At 56.8% G+C, this 19,325-nt stretch overlaps 6 protein-coding genes across 6 annotated transcripts; 5 read left to right on the forward strand and 1 right to left on the reverse strand.

Annotated features, from left to right (window-relative positions):
• Positions 1–2,511, forward strand: E0L32_010047 (uncharacterized protein; the record flags this gene model as incomplete). The annotated part of the gene is made up of 4 exons (XM_031132622.1): positions 56–942; positions 997–1,425; positions 1,538–1,692; positions 1,761–2,511. Coding segments are annotated over 4 exons (2,222 nt in total), but the record flags the coding sequence as incomplete, so codon positions are not given.
• A 737-nt stretch (positions 2,512–3,248) lies between these two features.
• Positions 3,249–5,348, reverse strand: E0L32_010048 (uncharacterized protein; the record flags this gene model as incomplete). Its single annotated transcript, XM_031132623.1, has 1 exon — positions 3,249–5,348. One exon carries the CDS (start codon positions 5,346–5,348, stop codon positions 3,249–3,251), a length of 2,100 nt encoding a protein of 699 aa, XP_030990142.1.
• A 1,041-nt stretch (positions 5,349–6,389) lies between these two features.
• Positions 6,390–6,713, forward strand: E0L32_010049 (uncharacterized protein; the record flags this gene model as incomplete). The annotated part of the gene is made up of 2 exons (XM_031132624.1): positions 6,390–6,421; positions 6,482–6,713. The coding sequence occupies 2 exons, from the start codon at positions 6,390–6,392 to the stop codon at positions 6,711–6,713; spliced, it is 264 nt and encodes an 87-aa protein (XP_030990143.1).
• Positions 6,714–8,866: 2,153 nt separating this feature from the next.
• Positions 8,867–10,171, forward strand: E0L32_010050 (uncharacterized protein; the record flags this gene model as incomplete). Its single annotated transcript, XM_031132625.1, has 1 exon — positions 8,867–10,171. One exon carries the CDS (start codon positions 8,867–8,869, stop codon positions 10,169–10,171), a length of 1,305 nt encoding a protein of 434 aa, XP_030990144.1.
• Positions 10,172–13,533: 3,362 nt separating this feature from the next.
• Positions 13,534–15,863, forward strand: E0L32_010051 (uncharacterized protein; the record flags this gene model as incomplete). The annotated part of the gene is made up of 2 exons (XM_031132626.1): positions 13,534–13,759; positions 13,840–15,863. 2 exons carry the CDS (start codon positions 13,534–13,536, stop codon positions 15,861–15,863), a joined length of 2,250 nt encoding a protein of 749 aa, XP_030990145.1.
• A 942-nt stretch (positions 15,864–16,805) lies between these two features.
• Positions 16,806–19,130, forward strand: E0L32_010052 (uncharacterized protein; the record flags this gene model as incomplete). The annotated part of the gene is made up of 2 exons (XM_031132627.1): positions 16,806–17,118; positions 17,203–19,130. 2 exons carry the CDS (start codon positions 16,806–16,808, stop codon positions 19,128–19,130), a joined length of 2,241 nt encoding a protein of 746 aa, XP_030990146.1.
• Positions 19,131–19,325: the final 195 nt, after the last annotated feature.

The following is a 19,325-nucleotide window of genomic DNA, read 5'->3' on the forward strand; positions in this document are numbered from 1 at the left end:
CAAACCCCCCCCCCCCCCCCCCCCCCCCCCAAACTCCTTGACTAACTCCATCCAGCTGCCAAGATGGCCCAGGTCGGCTTCACGGAAACCCTCGCTAAGGAGGGTATCAAGTACAACATTCTCTGCAACGTCATTGCTCCCATGGCTGCCAGCCGCATGACCGAGACCATTCTGCCCCCAGACATGCTTGACCTGATGAAGCCCGAGTGGGTGGTCCCTGTCGTGGCGGTTCTGGCTCACAAGAGCAACGAGGATGTCACTGGCGCCATCTTTGATGTCGGCGGTGGCCATGCTGCCCAGATCCGGTGGCAGCGGGCCAATGGCCAGCTTCTCAAGTGCGACGAGACTTACACGCCTGGCGCAGTTCTCAAGAAGTGGGACCAGATTGTCGACTTCTCCAAGCCCCAGTACCCCAGCGGCCCCAACGACTTCCTGGCACTGCTCGAGGAGTCGACCAAGATGGGCCCCAACGAGAAGGGTCCCGAGCCCGACTTCAAGGGCCGGGTTGCCCTGGTCACTGGCGGAGGTGCCGGTATTGGCCGAGCCTACTGCTTGGCCTTTGCCAAGTACGGCGCCTCGGTCGTTGTCAACGATCTCGTGAACCCCGATGATGTTGTCAACGAGATCAAGAAGGCTGGAGGCAAGGCCGCTGGTGTCAAGGCTTCCGCTGAGGACGGCGATACCGTTGTCAAGGCTGCGATTGACGCTTTCGGCCGGATCGATATCATTGTCAACAACGCCGGCATCCTGCGAGACAAGGCCTTCAACAACATGGACGATAACCTCTGGGACCCCGTCCTGAACGTGCACGCCCGCGGTACCTACAAGGTCACCAAGGCCGCCTGGCCTCACTTCCTCAAGCAGAAGTATGGCCGTATCATCAACACCACCTCCACCAGCGGTATCTACGGTAACTTCGGCCAAGCCAACTACGCCGCTGCTGTAAGTTAACTTCAGCCTATCAAAGTCATGTTCTATGTGCTAATCTCGTAATAGAAATCCGCCATTATTGGCTTCACCAAGTCTCTTGCGTGGGAAGGACAAAAGTACAACATCTATGCCAACGTCATTGCTCCCAACGCCGGCACTGCCATGACCCGGACTATCCTGCCCGAAGAGCTGGTTCAGGCCTTCAAGCCCGAGTACATTGCTCCCGTTGTCCTCGCGCTGAGCGCTGAGAAGGGTCCCAAGGATCCCACCGGACGCATCTACGAGGTTGGCAGTGGCTGGATCGGACACACTAGGTGGCAGCGCACTGGTGGCCACGGCTTCCCCGTTGATGTGCCTCTGACCCCTGAGGAGGTCCGCAAGCACTGGAAGGAGATTGCCAACTTCGACGATGGCCGTGCCGACTATCCCACCAAGACCAACGACAGTGTCGAGAGGATCATGGCCAACATTGAGAACAAGGCCGGCTCTGCCAAGGTATGAGACAGCTCACGCTTTTCCTTGTACATTAGTTCCTCTTGTTGCGCATGTAGAAGGCGTTAGTTTTAAACAATGATCGCATACTGATTCCTGTGTGCTCTGCTTTTAGAAGAGTGATTCGTCTTCCGGCAGCAAATACCTTGAGGCCATCCAGGCCGCCCTGAAGGCCAAGTCCAACGGAACCGACTTCAAGTACACCGACCGTGACTCGATGCTCTACAACCTGGGCATCGGCGCAAAGAGGACCGACCTCAAGTACATCTTGTGAGCAATGATTCCATGAAAAGCACGTGTGCGCCTAGAAGAGATGTATGTACTAACACTCAAGATAGTGAGGGTGCAGAGGACTTCCAGGTCATCCCGACCTATGGTGTCATCCCGCCTTTCGACGCTGAGATGCCGTTCTCCTTTGACGACATCGTGCCCAACTTCAGCCCCATGATGCTCCTGCACGGCGAGCAGTACCTCGAGGTCAAGAAGTACCCCGTCCCGACCGCCGCCAACCTCAAGAACTACGGCAAGCTCATCGAGGTCGTCGACAAGGGCCGCGCCGCCGTCGTCCGCTATGGCGTCTCGACCGTCAACGCCGAAACGGGCGAGGAGGTCTTCTACAACGAGTCGGTCGTCTTCCTGCGCGGCTGCGGCGGCTTCGGCGGCGACAAGAAGGGCAGCGAGCGCGGCGCCGCCACGGCCGCCAACCCGCCGCCCAAGCGCGCGCCGGACGTCGTCGTCGAGGAGAAGACGACCGAGGAGCAGGCCGCGCTGTACCGCCTGAGCGGCGACTACAACCCCCTGCACGTCGACCCCAGCTTCGCCAAGATGGGCGGCTTCAAGGTGCCCATCCTGCACGGCCTGTGCTCCTTCGGCATCGCCGGCAAGGCCGTCTACGAGCGCTTCGGCGCCTTCAAGAACATCAAGGTGCGCTTCGCCGGCGTCGTCCTGCCGGGCCAGACCCTCGTCACCGAGATGTGGAAGGAGGGCGGCCGCGTCGTCTTCCAGGTCAAGGTCAAGGAGACGGGCAAGCTGGCCATCGGCGGCGCCGCGGCCGAGCTCGTCAACCCGGACGGCAAGGGCAAGTTGTAAGGAACGACCCCGCGTAATTGGGAGAGGGAGAGAGAAAAGACTATATGGATTCTTGGAATGATTTTTGTCGTTCTGATATAGTAAAAGCAGATGGGATTGAGTTGGTGATTGGGTTGGTTGGTTGTTTGGCATAGATGAGTATCGGTACTCTTGCCTGCATTCTGGGGCATACAAGGATATCCCAGTCCTGTTGGATGTGTGGGCTGAGGAAGCAGACATCCTGGATGGGATGAGGGTCGGTTTCCTGGAGCGGCCTTCCTCCTTTTTTTTTTGTGTACAAGTATTTGGTGTCTCAAATCCATGTTTGCATTAGGGAATTGTGCGCAATATATGAGCTTTTGTCAACAAGTGAAATCATAGATGAAGTTGTGTAGTTATTATATGATATCGTCTCCGGTGCCTCCTGTCCTTTGTCGCTGATCGAAGTGCTAATTTCTATTCCATTCCTGTGTTTTATATACACACATTTTCCCATTTCGGGTTTCTCATCTGTCTGCGCCTCCCATACCGATAAATGCAATGCCTGCTGGGTGCCCTATGCTGATAAGTCCATGCCGTATGTCTGTCCTCGAAATCCAGACCGACTGGTTTCAAAGGTCAAAGAAACTTGAATACAAGTGAATAAAAAAAAAAACCGTCGCCAAAATTCCATGAAGCAAACACAATGTGCCGAAGGAATCGAGGGGAGAAGGGTCAAGGAAGAAGAAAACAAAAAAGGTCATGCGTCGTTCGTGCATTCATACAAACACGGTCTCAATGACCAGGTCGCACAGCTCTGCGACGGTAGGTATCCTGCCGCGGAAGATGGCGCCCTCGAAGCCCTGCTCGCCACCGCCGGGCCCCTTCTTGGCCGCGACGCCGGTCTCGAGGAAGGCGCGCTCCGACCCGGAGAGCTCGCGCTGCTCCATCTCCTTCCACTTCCTCTCGGCCTCGCGCTTGGCCGCCGCCAGCACGGCCTCGGTGTTCTCCGACTCCCAGAGGTTGCACTTGTTGCACTCGCGGCACTGGCGCGGGTCGCCCTCGGGCCGGAAGTGCTCGCAGAAGTGGCGGTACCCGACGTCCTCGCCGCCGTCGGAGCCGCCAATGTCCTTGCGGCAGACGTAGCACATCTTGTAGCCGCAGGGGCAGGTGAGCTTGTTGCAGCCGGCGTTCTTGACGAACGACGTGTTGCAGCGGGGGCAGACGCGCTTGATGGCCATGCTCATGGCCTGCTCGACCTGCGTGCGCAGGGCGACGAGGGAGGACTCGTGGCAGACGTGGATGTCGGCCCACTCCTTGGAGCAGCTCAGACAAGAGACGCGCCCGCACGAGGGGTTCTGGCAAGTGAACTTGGAGCCCCTTCGGCGCCGACGGTACCTGGTCAGGGCGGCCGAGAAGGCATTGATGACGTAGTCCCCAAACGTGGTCCTCTTGGAACTGATGAGCAGCGCCAGGAAGGACGACACGAGGACGACCGGGAGAAGGAAAGGAGACATGGCAATCATCAAGAAGAGCAGAATCAGGGAATAGACGCTATCCGCCTTGACACGCAGTTGGGACTCCTGGGGTGGAAGGTAGATGTCATCGACTTCTGCGTATTCGCAAAAGGGGCACCGGACGAGTGGTAGCTGGGAGGAGAGGAGACTGTGTTCGGCCAGCCTTTGCTCAAGTTTGTGCATGATCTCGGCGCCCTTCTGTTCTTCCAGCATAGCACGGTGGAGCTGATCTGAGGACACACAACCGTCGCACTCGATCGAGTCGACGGCGGGGCATCTCAGCGTGCCGGTCTCCTTCTCTATACTCCGATGCCAGCCCTGTCCGAAAACAGCCTCGGTTATAGAGTGTTGGACGCAGCGAAAGCAGATCATGTGCCCCTCCACATTGCATGTGGTGAACTCCTCAAAAGTTGCCGTTGTGAAGCAGCAAGCGCACTCGTAAGTGGCATCGCACTTCTCGGCCTCCTCCGTGTTAAGCTCAAGAGCAACCGTGCGGTCGCTTTCTTCTTGTTTCCTCCGGGCATTGGTTTTAAGCGGTGAGATCAATTCGTTGAATAACTCTTGGTCCAACTCCTCGTTGCCAGTAGACTTGATGCTGGGGATGATGGATCCACGGCCAGACGATCTCCAGATGATCAGGGGGTGGTTCTCGGCCTCACCGACCGTAACCGGCTTGCGGCGCAAGAATAGGGAAGATATCGTGAAACGCCAGGACTTTGAAGAGAGAGCCACGAGCTCCCTTCTGGCTTCCAGATACGAGTAGTTCTGTTCCGCCAGGACGGCATTGATTGTAGACTTGGAAAGGCCTTTGAACTCATGCCAGGCCAGCGTCTTGGCGGCTTTCTTGTAGGCCGCGCTCCGAAAAACTTCGTTTCTCGGGATCAGTGACGCGCTGTGGGCACGTTGCACGGGAAGTGCAGGTGGAGTGTCCTTGAGGGACGAGCCCCTTTTCTCCTTGTCGATAGCCTTCCACCGCCCCTTGACCCAGGTGACCCGATTCTTCAGCAGCGCATCCGCTACTAATGCGAGCCGTGATTCGCCTTCGAAGCTGGAAAGCATCTCGCGGAAAACATCGATCTGCACATCGGGAAAGACGGCCGCAAGCGCCTCCAGACTGTTGTTGAGCTCGCGGAGGTCGGGAGCATCGGGCGGCAACGGTCGGAGCTGAGCCTCATCAGATATATATTCGAGCGGGCCGGTCGAAACAGATGTAATCGTCCCGGTACTCCCGTGTCTCCCGTGTCCGTCGGAGGAGGCGGTCATGACAGAAGTGTGGCTTGTCGCGGGCGAGGGCTTGGGTCGGCTTGAGGGTGGGCGAGTGCTGCGATCGGCAGACTGCCCGAGAAGTGCTGAGAAAACCATCTTGCCTCTATGCAGGGACAGTGCCCTCTCATACTGAGACAGAGGAGATCCCAGCGGTATCCTGGGCTCGAGTAATGCGTGTTGGGGATATTGCTCCTTGATCTGTTAAGCCAGCGCTATCAAGGGGAGGTGACGTTGAACAAGACCCTGTAACTCTTGCCTGGACTCGCTGTGGAGCTTCTAGTGCATGTCAGATGGGCGCGGTCTCCGTAATCGGTAACTAACCGTTGGGTGGCTGACTTTTGATGTACCTACTGTACCTACAGTACCTACTCGAACAATCCCGGTTCACTGGCATGTGCAAGAGACCAATACTACTTGTAGGTATGAAGATCTTGGACATTCGTACACATATAGACTTACTTGTAGATGCATATGATACTTGATTCTTTAAGTATATGATCAACGCATTTGGCTCCCTAAGATAGATACATTCACTTAAATGACATGTGCCTCCCTCTTGGGGTGCTCAGTGTATCTTTAGGGACATGCTCAGAAAAGCCACTAGCCTTTCTGAGGTGTCATTGTGATTAAGGTACTAGGATATCTCCAAACTCCAGGCGCGACAGCAGGCATGTTGGAGGATGGATGCCCATGATCAAAGATAAACAATCTACCCAAACAATATTGCATCAGAGGCGCCCTTTGACCCTGAGGGTCAGGATGACAATACCTGGCTTAAGAGACTTATCTGACAACCTCAGATTGCCTTTACCTTGGAGAGAAGCCGGGCGACAGCTACTCTGTCGGTACTTCGCCGGGCTGCGCACCATCACGTGCTAGGGTTTGTGATCACGTGCAGCAACTGCCCCAATGCCAAATTCAGAATTCACAGCCAAAAATCGGTAGTGGGGCAGCACAACTATCTTGTTTTCGGCGCAATAATTTTCAACTCCCACCACCTCAACCTCGATCGGTGACCAGCGACAAGCATCCATTCATTCACCCGTACGCTTTCCTCGAACCTCCGACGACCCATACGGCCATTCGTGCTGACAGAATTACTCAGTTCCCAATTAAACGGTTCAGGATCAACTCAAGATGGAGAACGACAAGGGAGAGCTCGTCGAGCTGTAAGAGATGGACGATGCCCTACGTGTGGGAGAGGGCGACTTTTGCTAACACAGCACCAGTTACGTTCCGCGCAAGTGCAGCGCCTCCAACCGCATCATCCGTGCCGACGACCACGCCTCCGTCCAGATTGCCGTTGCCAAGGTCTCCGAGGATGGCCGTGCCATTGCTGGCGACAACCAGATCTACGCCCTGTCCGGCTTCGTCCGCGCCATGGGTGAGGCCGACGACTCGATGAACCGCCTGCTTCAACGCGATGGATACCTGAAGAGCGTCTGGTCTGCCCAGCGATAAATCTGGCAGGAGGGATGGAGAGGGAGAGGGAGAGAGGGAGGATAGAGCCGGGGAAATTGTCTTTGAAGCATCTTTGCATCTCAGCCCAGAATATTCGGCCGAACGATTTTTGCCAATTGTGGCACCCACATCCTCGTCGCATTGAAGATCCTTTTGACTGGCGCAGGCTCCTGTCAGACCTGGCCGGTACCTCCTGTGGCTCCTCAGCGTGCCTTGGGAACGGAGACAGTCCTCGATAGAACCCTCTCACTCAGAGGGAGAGTGGCACGAAATTCCACTGGTTGTCCATGCAATTCCTGCTCTCTGCTCTGCTCGTGACCTCGTTGATAATACGGCTGGCTTTCAATTAGATGGCCCAATGCTGCGGCTCTGTTCCTCGTTTGAGCATACCATGGATGTTTCTGAGGGACTGCCAGCTGAACACATTCTCCGCAGCCGTACCATCATTATGCAGATGGGCGATGGTCACACGGCCACACACATCTGACAAAGCCGCAGCATGCTGCCGTTCAGGTTTTCGGTGGCTTATGTTCCCTCAGCAGCTTGTGATCAAGCCGTCATCCATCGCATTTGACAAATACTCAATCCCCCAGCAGTGGTTCGGAAATGAGCCGGGGCACGCTATCTGCATGCATCGAGCCATCGAGCACTGCAAACTTTATTGGCTTTACTCGGGGTTTTCCCCAAAAGCATGCAGTATTGTCTTCATTGCTTTTCTCTGTCAGCCGAATCAGGCTGAACGTCACATTTCAGCGCACGTGCGTGCAGTAAGACATGTTAAAAAAGCAACGAAAAACAACAAAAGGCAATTGTCGTCGCTGCGCGGTTTCTGCAATGTACCACCTCACTGCATTACGTAGTGATACGTGTGAGACGAACAGCCAATATAGGTACCTGTGTGCGAATTCAACCCGGCCGCGTTGAATCCTGTCTGAACGTGTGGCTGTCTGCATGACCCCATCACTGAGTTGTTGTACAACCAGGATGACCTGGATGTGCCTCCACCCTGGCCTGGAGGGGTCCCGAAACACACACAGACAAGAGTCAAATAAGCGGTGAGAGAGTGAGCTTACTACCGCTGCCTCCATTTACGCTTTGCCCATAGACTGACTATTGTGGATTCCTTCGGGCATTCATACCAATGTTCTGGAACCATCATTTGGCAATGAATGGCACGACGGAATGCAAATTGGATGGCATCGTAGATTGGCGAAACCATAGTCTCATTGGTCTTCTATAGGCTGAGCAGCCATTTGACGACAAAGGGAACGATTCTTGCTGATGCGTCGCGGCAATCCGAGGCAGGCTAGGCGATGCACACCTCCGAATGCTCAGTGTTGCACTTGTCAAACCAGACATTGGAAGTCTCCATGCCAAGCGATACCGGGACCACCCCCCTAATCCATGAGGTCGGGGAGGTTGTGTTCCAGAATCAGCGGAAGCAGGTGATGGACTCCATCTGCAGTGACTGGTTCTCTTCACACGAACCCAGTCCAGCCAGCACAGCACCACCCGGGCTAGGTACGTAGATGGGTATCCGCTCATCATGCAACGCCATCCGTCTGTTGGGAACTGCACGAGGGATGCGCTCCTAACGGCAGTGACGGTGCCTGAAGATGAACCGGGGGCTCGCAAGGTGGTGGTGGCCAAGGACCAGGGGGCCCCTGCTCAGGAAGGGCTCTTCCGGTTGCCATCCAGCCAGTCTCGTCAATTCGGTACGGAGTAAATGGAAACATGGAGGGGTAATGTCTTAGGCTCACCGACTTCTCGCTTCTCCAGCGCGAAAGTTTCGGTGTGTGCCTGCTCCTTTTTTCTTTTGTCATGGGACGGACGGGTAGACACGCTACACCGTACCGGTTGAGAGGGAAGCAAGCCTTACCAGAAATGGAGTTCCTGTCCCAGGGTCTCCAGGGACATCTGTTGGTCGCCGCTGGGGGCCTAGACATGGCAGCTAATGCACAGTCGTCGTTGATCTTTGTCAGCCCGCCAATCCGGTGCTGGGACCTTGCCAGAAGAAAGTTCTGGTGAATCCCGCCATTTCGGGTCCAAAGGGGTAGCTTAGAAGCAATGTGTTTCCCTTTAAAAGCCAAAGCCGTGCCCTCTCTCCTCCTGTCCCGAGGGCCCCCAAAAGCTGCAATGTTATGTTTGCCGGCATGGACTCTCTCCCCGTCGAGTTACTACGTCTGGTGTACCAACACTGCGACGTCGACTCGGTGAGGAACCTCCGCCTGGTCACGACGACCCTCGCCCAAGTAGGCTACGACTATCTCATCCTTCCTCACTTCACGGCCCTCGCCTGGAGGGACGATGTCAAGCGGCTGCATTCGATATCGAGCCATCAACGCTTGAGACACACCGTCCAAGCCGTCACCGTCAACCTGTCCGAAGTGGACGAGTACAACGCCCAGCACGCATCCTACTTTCAACACTATCTACAGGACCCAGAAGAGCAGTCGGCTGTGCTGGCGGAAGCCTGGCTTCAGTATGCGGACATCGTCAAGTCGAGGGACGAGGTGGGCCCTCTCCACGAGCAGGCAACGGCCTTGAGCGAAGCGTTCGGCCGGCTGCCCAACTTGCAAGAGCTTGAAGTTACCTTCGCCAGATGTCCGTTTGATATCGAGGTGCTCAAGGATGCATTCAAGGTCCCCAGCTGTCGGAAGATGGACTATACAAGGGCATGCAAAGACCTCACGACCATCGTGTCTGCCATGCAGAGGACGGAGCTGACCTCCTTCTCCGTCGAGCGTCTGCCCTTGGAGGTGTTTCGCGGACCGGCAGACCGAAAGCTGTGGGCCGACTCGCGAGATGTCTTTGCTGGTCTCTCCCGCCTCGAGCTCACGATCGACTGCTCCAACGTCAACCTCCCGGCGACCAAGTTCAAGGCCATCCACGGACTTGGGAACATCCTCCGCTTCTCAGGGAATGTCTCGCACCTGACGCTGCGTTTCCAGAACTACAACTCCCGCCAGACCAAGTTCCTCCTCTGGCTCGAGGAGCTAGTTGGCGATTTTGTCTTCCAGAACCTGACCGACTTCACGCTGGAGGGTGTGCTGTGCGACGAGGCTGAACTGCGCGGTTTCATCCTGAGACACTCGGCGACCCTTGAGCGCCTCCGGCTGGGCGGCCGGGGACTGGCCAAGAGCTTCGAGCGGTCCATGGGCGGAATCCATCTCTGCCGCGGCAGCTTCCGGTCGCTCTTTGCCTCCCTCCGCGGCCGCATGCCGCGCCTGCAGCGGGTGCACCTGGAGGGTGACTTCCAGTGCGAGACGCTGGAGGCCAACTCCAACGAGAACTACCGCTTCCACGCCATCACGGACGACGACTGGTCGCCCCTGCCGGCAAAGACTCGGCTTCCTGCGAACCAGCAGACCATCGATGGCTCTGAATTCGAGAGGTTTCTGATCGAGGGCGGCAACTATCCGGCCGCCGCCCGTGGACCAGGCATATCGGCAGCTTGAAAAGGCGCTACGTCACTAAAGCATAGTTCAGTGACGACTTCGACCGCTCTTGCAAGTCACGGAGTCTACTATCGGACATCTGCTTTGCTTCTCTTAATTCGATGACTCGGGCAAAGGTTGGTGCATTGGGCAGGCGCTCTTTGATTACGAATGCATGATATATGACGACGGCAACAACAACGATCTTAGACATTCTACAAACTCTGAGGCAACTCTATTAGACGAGTCAAACGGAGTTACTTTGGGTTTTATTTTCTATTTTCTATTTTATTCTCTGAGACCCCGCTTTGGTGTTTGGTTTTGGACTTTACGGATATCTAAATTGCTCATTGATAGCTCACAATACTGCATGAATTTGACACCTCAATATAACCGAGAGCTCTATAATTGCAAGCCGAGCAACTATATCGACAGGACATGTTTGAGATGCCCTCGTTAGGGGTCCGTTGTGGCGTCTCCGACCATCATCCAGGGTGGCATTCCTGTCCGGCCTTTTATTAGCGTGCCACGTTGAGTTCCTCGCGGATGTTGAATGGAGAGACCCTGAGAAAGATAAACTGAGACTCTCTCCGTGAGCCGTCCCCTCCACGCCTTCACCATCTAGTTAAATTTAGATCGTGTGGGTAGAGCTAGAGCGCCGAGAAAAATGTACAGACGCGTTCATTTCAATGTTTCATTTCTCCAAGGACATACTAGTATTCCCAGAGACGAGGGTCAGACCCATAGCGACCCTCTGCATAACACAATGGCACAATGGTGGACCATGCTACCAAAAAAGATGCTGGCATGACTGGGATTGGCGAGCACTGCCGCTCGGCCTTGGGTCGAATGACGCAATGATTTTCCCTGTGCCAGGAACTTGACGGACGCGAGCTGGATCTGTCAAGGGTCTTGGGAGTGTGTTCTGGCTCGTTTCTTGGTGGATCTGGTGCAGGGCCTGCACAGACCGCTTCGGCTTCAAGATCCAGCTGAACTATGGAGCAGGACCTAAACCAGATTGGCAGTTGGGGCGATGATTGGCAACCCAAGTCGACCTTCTCATCTGATGCAAAGGATGTCTTGTCCGGCTGAGCTGGCATCGTTACCGAGATAACCAACAGGTGCGCCATCGGGTCAAGTGTCGGGTGTCACTCGAGACATCAAGTTGACTGTCCCAGGGCTCATGAAGTACCTGCGGAGTATGCAGAGGTTTGATGAGATGGGGTGGTCTAGTGGGCTCGTCATTGTTACAGCCCGGCAGGGAAGCAGAACGCTAGTATCGAGCCTCCTGGATATTACAAGTAGAGCATGGATTGGACTGTGACCCGACGACGGGGAACGGGGCCAGATGCTTCGGAGATGGGACTGTCTGGGATTGATTCCCAAAGGTGTGTATGCACTCGATTACGGATTTAGGTATTGGGCTCAGGGCGCATTCGCATCCCAGCATGCTCTTACCTATCAATAGCGTTTGTCCCTTGTAACGCATTTACGCGAGTCGGGATTTCCTCCAAACGGAAGCTTCCCGTCCCCGTGACGGACAAAACAGTCAGGTACCCGTTCGTTAGGCCTGCCGCCGTCAGGTGCAAAGCCAAAGTGTTTCAACGGGAGACACGGCATGCTGTGTAATGGTGTGGGCATACCTACCTTACCTACGGAACAAGGTACGGTACTGACTCGCCCGTTGGACGTTAGTTTGCAGCAGTCTGTCTGGCAGCCACGGATCCCATTTCGGTTTGAACTGTTTTCTGGCGTGGCCACGACGCCTCCTCTCTTCGAGAGATAACACGTCGCATGAAGGATCTAGAAGCAACACGCGCGGTGACCAGTTGGAATGTGTGGAAATGGCGTGCCACTTTACGCGAAAGATTTCCCCATCGCAAGCAAGCGTGCACAGAGATTGATCAGAGCCACCAGGAGACTTGAATGTTGGCTTGTGCTTGTACGAGTGACGGGCCCGAAAGTAATTTTCCGGCTGGGGATGAATGACTTGACCCCTGTGTAAACAATCTGAGATTGTATCTAGGGAGACCAAAAGTTAAATTGGCACTCGCAAATCGAGACCTTTTGCTTTTTCTCAAGCTGGCAGTTGGCCAGTCAGATATCCCGGCCGTGTAAATTGCGACGTTCAACACAATCTGTGCCTGTCCGGCTGAGCATCGCTAATGCTGGGTCATAAGCATCCTCGCTGATCATTCATGACTACTTGTAGAAGAGATGGTGGAAGGCTAATCAATACTCAGGTACGCCAGTCAAGCTTCTGGCTTGTCGCATATGACCAGACACAACCCACTTCCCCTCCCGCCCCATCCGCTGGGTCACATCACCTTACCCAAAACACCATCATCGGGGTGGCATTGAGGAGGAGCACGAGCTTACTACCTAGGTAGGTTGATTGCTCTGCATCCGGGCGCTGCAGCAGCCTCCGGCATACGGGCGCACCCTTGCCCATTCGATCATCCTCGCTCGCCGCATGCATCCGTTGTTTACAAGTACTTCGTATTGTTTTCCTTCCGAGGAGAGGGGGAGAAGGAGGACCTACCTACTTGTAGTGACAGCTCGCTCGCCCCGCTCCAATTCGACTCCCGTTGGCCTCGAAGCTGTCTCGATGGCCTCGAGTGAATGAATACTCCGTAGCTGCATCCACAATGGAGACGCGCAGTCCAGGTCCTACTTTAGATGAAGTTTGCCTGTTCTAGCGCCCAGCTGCTCCACCCACGTTTCTTTCTTGTCAAGTTAGCCCGCCGCCTAGCATCCTAGCATCCGCTCTTGATGGTGTTGCGACGACGCAAACGCACCCCCGTAAAGTCTGTTCATCCACACCCGCACGCACCACACCTCCCAGCCAGGCCCTCCCCATCCCTGCAACCATCGCCTCAATACCGTGCCTGACCCCGGCCCTTGTCCTGGTTCTCGGCTGTGTCTGGGTTGGTGACCTTGATCTTTCTGATCACTGTCTTTTCTGGGTCGTTGGAGGGATCGTCGCCCACGTCACCAGGCCCTTTTTTGCTGCTGCACATTCTCGTTTTTTCCTGCCCTTTTCTTGATGCTAGCTTCCCACTCCGCAAAAGTAACCAGATTCAACTCACATCGCTCTGCCCGAGAGGTGGGCTCCCTGCATGTACCTTCGAGCCTGGTCTTAGTCGAATGGGGACTTTGAATTGGGTCGCCCGCCCCAGAAAGCGCTTGTGTTCCTCACTAAGCCACCCGCCGCCGCCGCTACTGTCCGTGGACGTCTTGCGCTGCGTCGTGCCTGGAATTCCATCCCAAGATTAAACTTGTTCTTTTTCCTTTCGCACGAAACATCATACAAACGCGCGCGCGTCCAGCAAAACCCCCCTCGTCGCCTATTCGGATGAAGCAATCCAAGGCGCGAGCTCACCATGCAGCGTGTATCGGCATTGCTGCCCTCGTGGGAGAGGACCAAGTCCGCCGACGGCAAGGCGCGGCCTTTCGACAGGGTGTTTGGATGGACTGACAAGATCACGGCCGCCAAGGGTTCCGGCGCCGCCAACCGGAGCACGTCCAAGGTCGAGAGGGAGGTCTACTGGCCGACGACTGTCGACAAGGAGTGCGAGAAGGCCGCGCGCATTCTCAAGTCCTTTTGCAGTATGCATTGACCCTAGCCCGGCGCTCGCCCTGCCTTTGTTGTGGTGCGTTGGCGCAACATGCTGACTCGATTCCTCCAGCCGATGGTTTCCTTGCGCAGGAAGAAGCAGCCGCCTCGGCGCCGACGAGCCCGAGCACGCCCAGCTTCGCCTCGTCACCGAACAATGCCCTGAAGAAGATCCCGCCGCGCATTATTCAGAATGCGCAGGGCCTCGCCATCTTCTCTTGCATGCGCTCCGGCCTGTGGATGTCCGGCTCCGGCGGATCCGGCATCCTCATCGCCCGGAAAGCCGACGGAACATGGTCGCCGCCCGCCGGCATTCTCCTGCACACTGCCGCATTGGGATTTGTAATCGGCGTCGACATATACGACTGCGTCTTGGTCATCAACAGCGTCTCCACACTGGAGATGTTCACGAGGCCCAAGGTCACCCTCGGCTCAGACGTGAACCTCTCGGTCGGTCCTATCACCTCGAGCGGCTTGCTTGAGAACGACTTTAGGTGGAAGGAAATCAGCAATACCGTCCTGACCTACTTGAAGGCTAGGGGCCAACACCAGAGTGTCCAATTAGATGGCTCTCTCGTCACCTTGCGCGGCAACGAAAACGACAAGTTCTACGGCGGTCAGAACGTCGACGTCTTGGACATCATAGCAGGCAACGTGCGCAAGTCAATACCCGAGATCGCGCCCCTGTTCGAGGCGATCAAGGCTGCGGAGGGGAGGACGGATTTCGATGCGCGCACCATGGAAATACTTTCGCAGCAGCCGGCGCCCGGCGACGCGGTGATAGAGACACCGACCCAGACGCCCATGTCTGCCAAGTTTGGTGTTCCCTCCTCCGACGATCCGGATCCCTTCGGAGTCATCGCGCTGGAGATGGCCGGACTAGAGATCAGGGAAGCTGGATCGCGACTCAGGCCGGCTAGTGCCCAGTTTGAATACAATCCTGCTCCTACGAGTCCGCTGTTCAACAAGTTCAACCGGCAGAGCAGCGACACATACGCAACAAGAAGCAATCGTGGCAGCTACATGTCCACCCGAACCACCATGACCGACGCTCAGACGCAGACCGACGTTGCAGAGACGCCAGATACCACACTGAGCCCCAACCAGAGCGACGATGGACAGCCTCGCTCCTCGCAGGAGCACACGGTTGTGATCCAGGAACCGGAGGAGGTAGACTACACCAAGGTCGACATGAGCTCACTGCAGAAGCATCTAAGCCCACCTGAGACGCCCAAGGAGACTGAGTTCAAGCTAGAACCTGCTCCTGTCAGAACCCGGCCGCCGCCTCTGCCGCCTCGTCGCCAGCCTGCCCCGGTCATCGAAGATGTACATCCCATCGAACCCGAGGTGGCTGCTCCAGAGGCCACCGAGGAGGTTCATGAAGTCGAAAAAGTGGAGGTGGAAGCAGAGGCGGAAGCGGAAGAGGAGCAAGATGAGGATGCCGACGATGAGGATGAAGATGACGACGAAGAAGAGCCCGTCATCTACGAGGTCGCAACAAGCCAGCCGATGCATGCGACCATCATGTCCTCTCAGGTCACTCAGGTTCTCCAGGTCAAGGGGGCCGTGGTGAACATTCCCAAGCGCATCCCCCCACCTCTACCCGCGAGGAGCCCCGCGCGATCGTCTAGGGCGAGCAAAAGCGAGTACGGCGACCTGTCCGCGATCGCCATGGTCAGCAGTCCCCTGAGGCAGTCCTTTCAAAGCACTACCTCTGACGGCGCCGCTTCTGCCAAGGACGACGCTTCTCAGACGACTCCCTCGCTCGGAAGCACCGAGACTGAGGATAAGGCCGGCGCATCCGCACCACAACAGGATAAGGCGGCAGAGCCCTCGGTATCTTCATCAGGGGCGACGACAGATTTCGAGTCTGCCACTGAAGGAAAAGAGAGTGCGGACGCCATCCCTGAGACCCTGTCAACACCCCAGGCAACGGAACGTGCCTCCTCCGTCGACGAATCTGAGCACGAACCTCGGACCCCAAAGGCCGAGGATGATGCGAAGGAGGCCAGCTCTGGTGACAGCAAGACCGAGAACAGCGTGTCGGAGAAGGTCAACCACAGCAGTGTTGACACGGCCACAGTGACGGTCGCATGAACACGGAAACGACGACTTGGATTTTGGGCATGGATTAATGGGAGGCTAATGGACGCGGTGTGTACGAAAGGGCTAGGTGGTCAGGGCATCGCATGGCGTTCTCTTAAATTTCGACAATTTCGGCAGTGAGCCATGGTTGGCTTTTGTTACGTTATAGGCGTTCCGGGAAAGGCCTGGGCTTTGCTGATCATATCTTCACCATACAGCATGCAGCTTTGCTGTTCCGCTTCTTTGGGACTTTGTTGGTAGAATTGGCTTATTGGATACCATAGTTTTTTGGGTGGCAGTCAGGAGGCGGGCTGTTGTTCTTCTTGTCCGTTTGTCGTTCCCGTGGTACGGGAACGCAGCGGTCGCCTGATTATCACTTTGCATCAACTCTTGTTAGCGAAATGGAATAATGTGAAATTGTGGACTGGTGGCAATGCAGGAAAGCTCCGTGTGTTGTTCAGTCGTGGAAATGTTCCAGAGTGAAGCCCATTGTTTGGCATTTGTCAAACCCAGCTTTACACATAAAGTTCTCAGTACACATAACTACCAAGCATAGGTAGATAGCATCAAAGCTTTGTATTCCGTACATGCCTGCCTGACTCGATATTCTCTCCGCCTTCTATTGTAAATTCATGAGATCGCTGTCGTCCTCAACTTCGCTCTACCGGGGGATGCTTATGCACTAAGCGGGGTCTTGTCGTTTGCTTACATAATACAAGCTCATCGCGCTGGCAGCTGTCCGAAAATTCGTGGTGGTAGGTTGGCGGGCTAGGCGATCGCGAATTGACCTACGACCGCAAGCGCGCTCGCGGCAGGGAGCATCTCTTCTCACAAGCCATCCCATCGAAACCCCCCGGCCCCAACTCACCCACCACGCGGCAAGCCTCGATCCTGCAGGCGAGAGTGACCAATTGCACAAGTGCTCTCTTTTGCTCCTGACGACGAGCCGCGACAATGGCGAGCCAGCAGGGCAAATGGCGCGAGGACCAGATCCTCATCATCTGCCCCGGCAGCCAGACCACCATGGCGCAGCTGGGTTGCGCCGAGCTCACGCCGCCCGCCTTCCGTTTCCCGACGCGCATGTTCAAGGACGACGAGTCGGACGACTGGCGCCCGTACCACACCTTCAAGCGCAAGAAGGCCAGCGCCCTCGCCGCCGCGCCCGCAAGCAGCGCCGCCCCAGCCGATGCAGACAAGAAGGCCGAGGACGAGTGGGAGTATGTGGAGGATCCTGACTCTACCGAGGGCGCTGTATATCCCATGCAGGGTGAGTCTCCTCCCCCTTTTTTTTGTGGCGACCTGCGTGCCCGACGAATGCGTCTTTGCTGACTTGGGATGGTTATCTTTGCAGCTGGCCGGATTGTCAACATGGACGCCTTCCTTGCTTTCCTTGACCACGTGCACAGCATGCTCACGACAACCTACCACAACACCCCCATCATGTTGATGGCATCACCGCAGTGGACGCGGCCAGACTGCGAGATGATAGCGCGCTACATCTTTGAGAAGACTAAGACTCCGGCACTCTGCCTCATCCACAGCGGTATCGCAACTCAATACGGCCTTAAGTGGCCGCATATGACGGTCGTTGATATCGGCTTCGAGAAGGTGGACATCACGTGTATCTTTGACAGCCGGGTGGTGAGCCACGAGGACGTGGGCGATACTACAGAGGGCGAGAACAGGCAGGCGATCTCTGGCGGTGAGGTATTCACGCGGAGGTTGATGAAGCTCTTGCAGGGCAAGGATTTCAACCACGAAATGGCGGAGCAGCTGAAAAGGAGCGCCATCTGCGAAGTGCTTCCCTACGCGGCCGATAAGAAGGGGCTCATGGAGCTACCGAGCGAAACTGCTAGCAGCACGGCGGCGCCAGTCCCCGCCCCGTCCGCAGTCTTACAAGCCGCTCAGGAACAGCCAAACATTGCGGAGCACCAGTTCCAGCCAGCCGTTTCTGGCGAAGGAGATGACGCCGCTAACGGCGAGGGCAAGGACGGCGCCGAGGACGGCGTGCTCGATGTCGCTAGCATCGTTACGAGCGGCCAAACCAAGGAGTTCCTCGCCAAGAAGGAGAAGGAGAAGGCCGAGAAGGTAAAGACGGGGAAGCGGGGCAAGGATAAAGACGCGGACGCCGCAGCGGCGAAGCCAGCGCGGTTACCAAACGCGAAACGAGTGCGCAACACGTTCCACTTCGAGCAGCTGGTCCAGGAGGACAAGACGCGGCCGAAAGAGGAGGGGCACAAGGAGGCCGGGTCCAAGGAGGGCGAGGCGAAGGGGGCCGAGAGCAAAGATCAGGAGATGAAGGACGCCCCGAGCGGAGAGGCCGCACCGGCAGCTGGCCCTGGCCCCGCCACTACGGAGACGTCGGAGGCACCAAAGGCGGAGGGTTCCACCGAGAACGCGCCGGCAACTAATGGGGAGGCGCCGAAATCCGAGGCCACCGCGGAATCAGCACCGGCGAACGGTGCCCCCACAGAGAGTGCGCCGGCACAGGCTGAGCCGCCCAAGGCCGACAAGCCAGATGAGCCGCTGTCGTTCTTCCCTTCAGGAGAGCCCACAACATCTGCCCCGGCGCCAGCACCAGAGCCAGAACGCCAAATCAAGCGGATCCGGAAAGATATAGAGATCGGCCTAGAGCGCTTCGTGTTCGCCGACCGCGCCGAGATTGACAGGATCGTGACGGCCATCTACCGCGCCGTCCAGGGCATCGAGGACATGTACATGCGGCCGCAGTGCTGGGAGAACATCGTCTTTGTGGGCAACGGCGGCCGCATCCGCGGCCTCAAGGACAACATCATCCAGACGCTCACGGCGCGGCACCTCATCTCGCCCTCGACGGCCACCATGTTCACCTCGGAGCTGCCCAGCAACCTCGGGACGCCCACGGGCACGGGCTCGCAGACGCCCACGGGCAGCTTCACCGGCGCCCCGCACCAGCTGCCCACCTCGTCGTCGGTCAACCCGCTGCTGCAGGCCGCCACCACGGCGAGCCTCCAGGGCGGCGGGCTCGGCACGCCGGGGCCGGCGGGCTCCAACGCCGGCGGCGACGCGGGCCCCGCGGGGGGCTCGCACTCGCACCACTTCCACAGCCAGACCCCGACGGCGATCAAGCTGGCGCCGCTGCCGACGTACCTGAGCGAGTGGAGCAAGAACGGCTTCGAGGAGGCCATGTTCCTCGGCGCCCAGGTCGCGGCGCGCCTCGCGTTCTGCGTGCACAACCTCGACGCCCAGGGCCTCGAGGCGCAGCGCATGATGAGCTTGGGCAGGGTCGATTACAAGTGAGCTTTTTTCTTTATCTTTAATTTTCCTTTCCCTTTTCCCACTCCCTGGCCCATCGGTATATGGGGGAAGTGCTAACGAATATCTATCCGTTTTCGTAGTGAGCTTGGTCCCAAGGCGATCCGCACGCACTCTATGCTTGGGTAGGTAGTCGAGAGTTGCTTGTGGTGTACTCGTTTTTTTTTGGGGTTCAGTCAA

This window comes from Thyridium curvatum (genome assembly GCF_004353045.1).
Source record: "Thyridium curvatum strain D216 chromosome Unknown NODE_78_length_193489_cov_84.258686, whole genome shotgun sequence".
In the NCBI taxonomy this organism is placed as follows: Eukaryota; Fungi; Ascomycota; class Sordariomycetes; order Thyridiales; family Thyridiaceae; genus Thyridium; species Thyridium curvatum.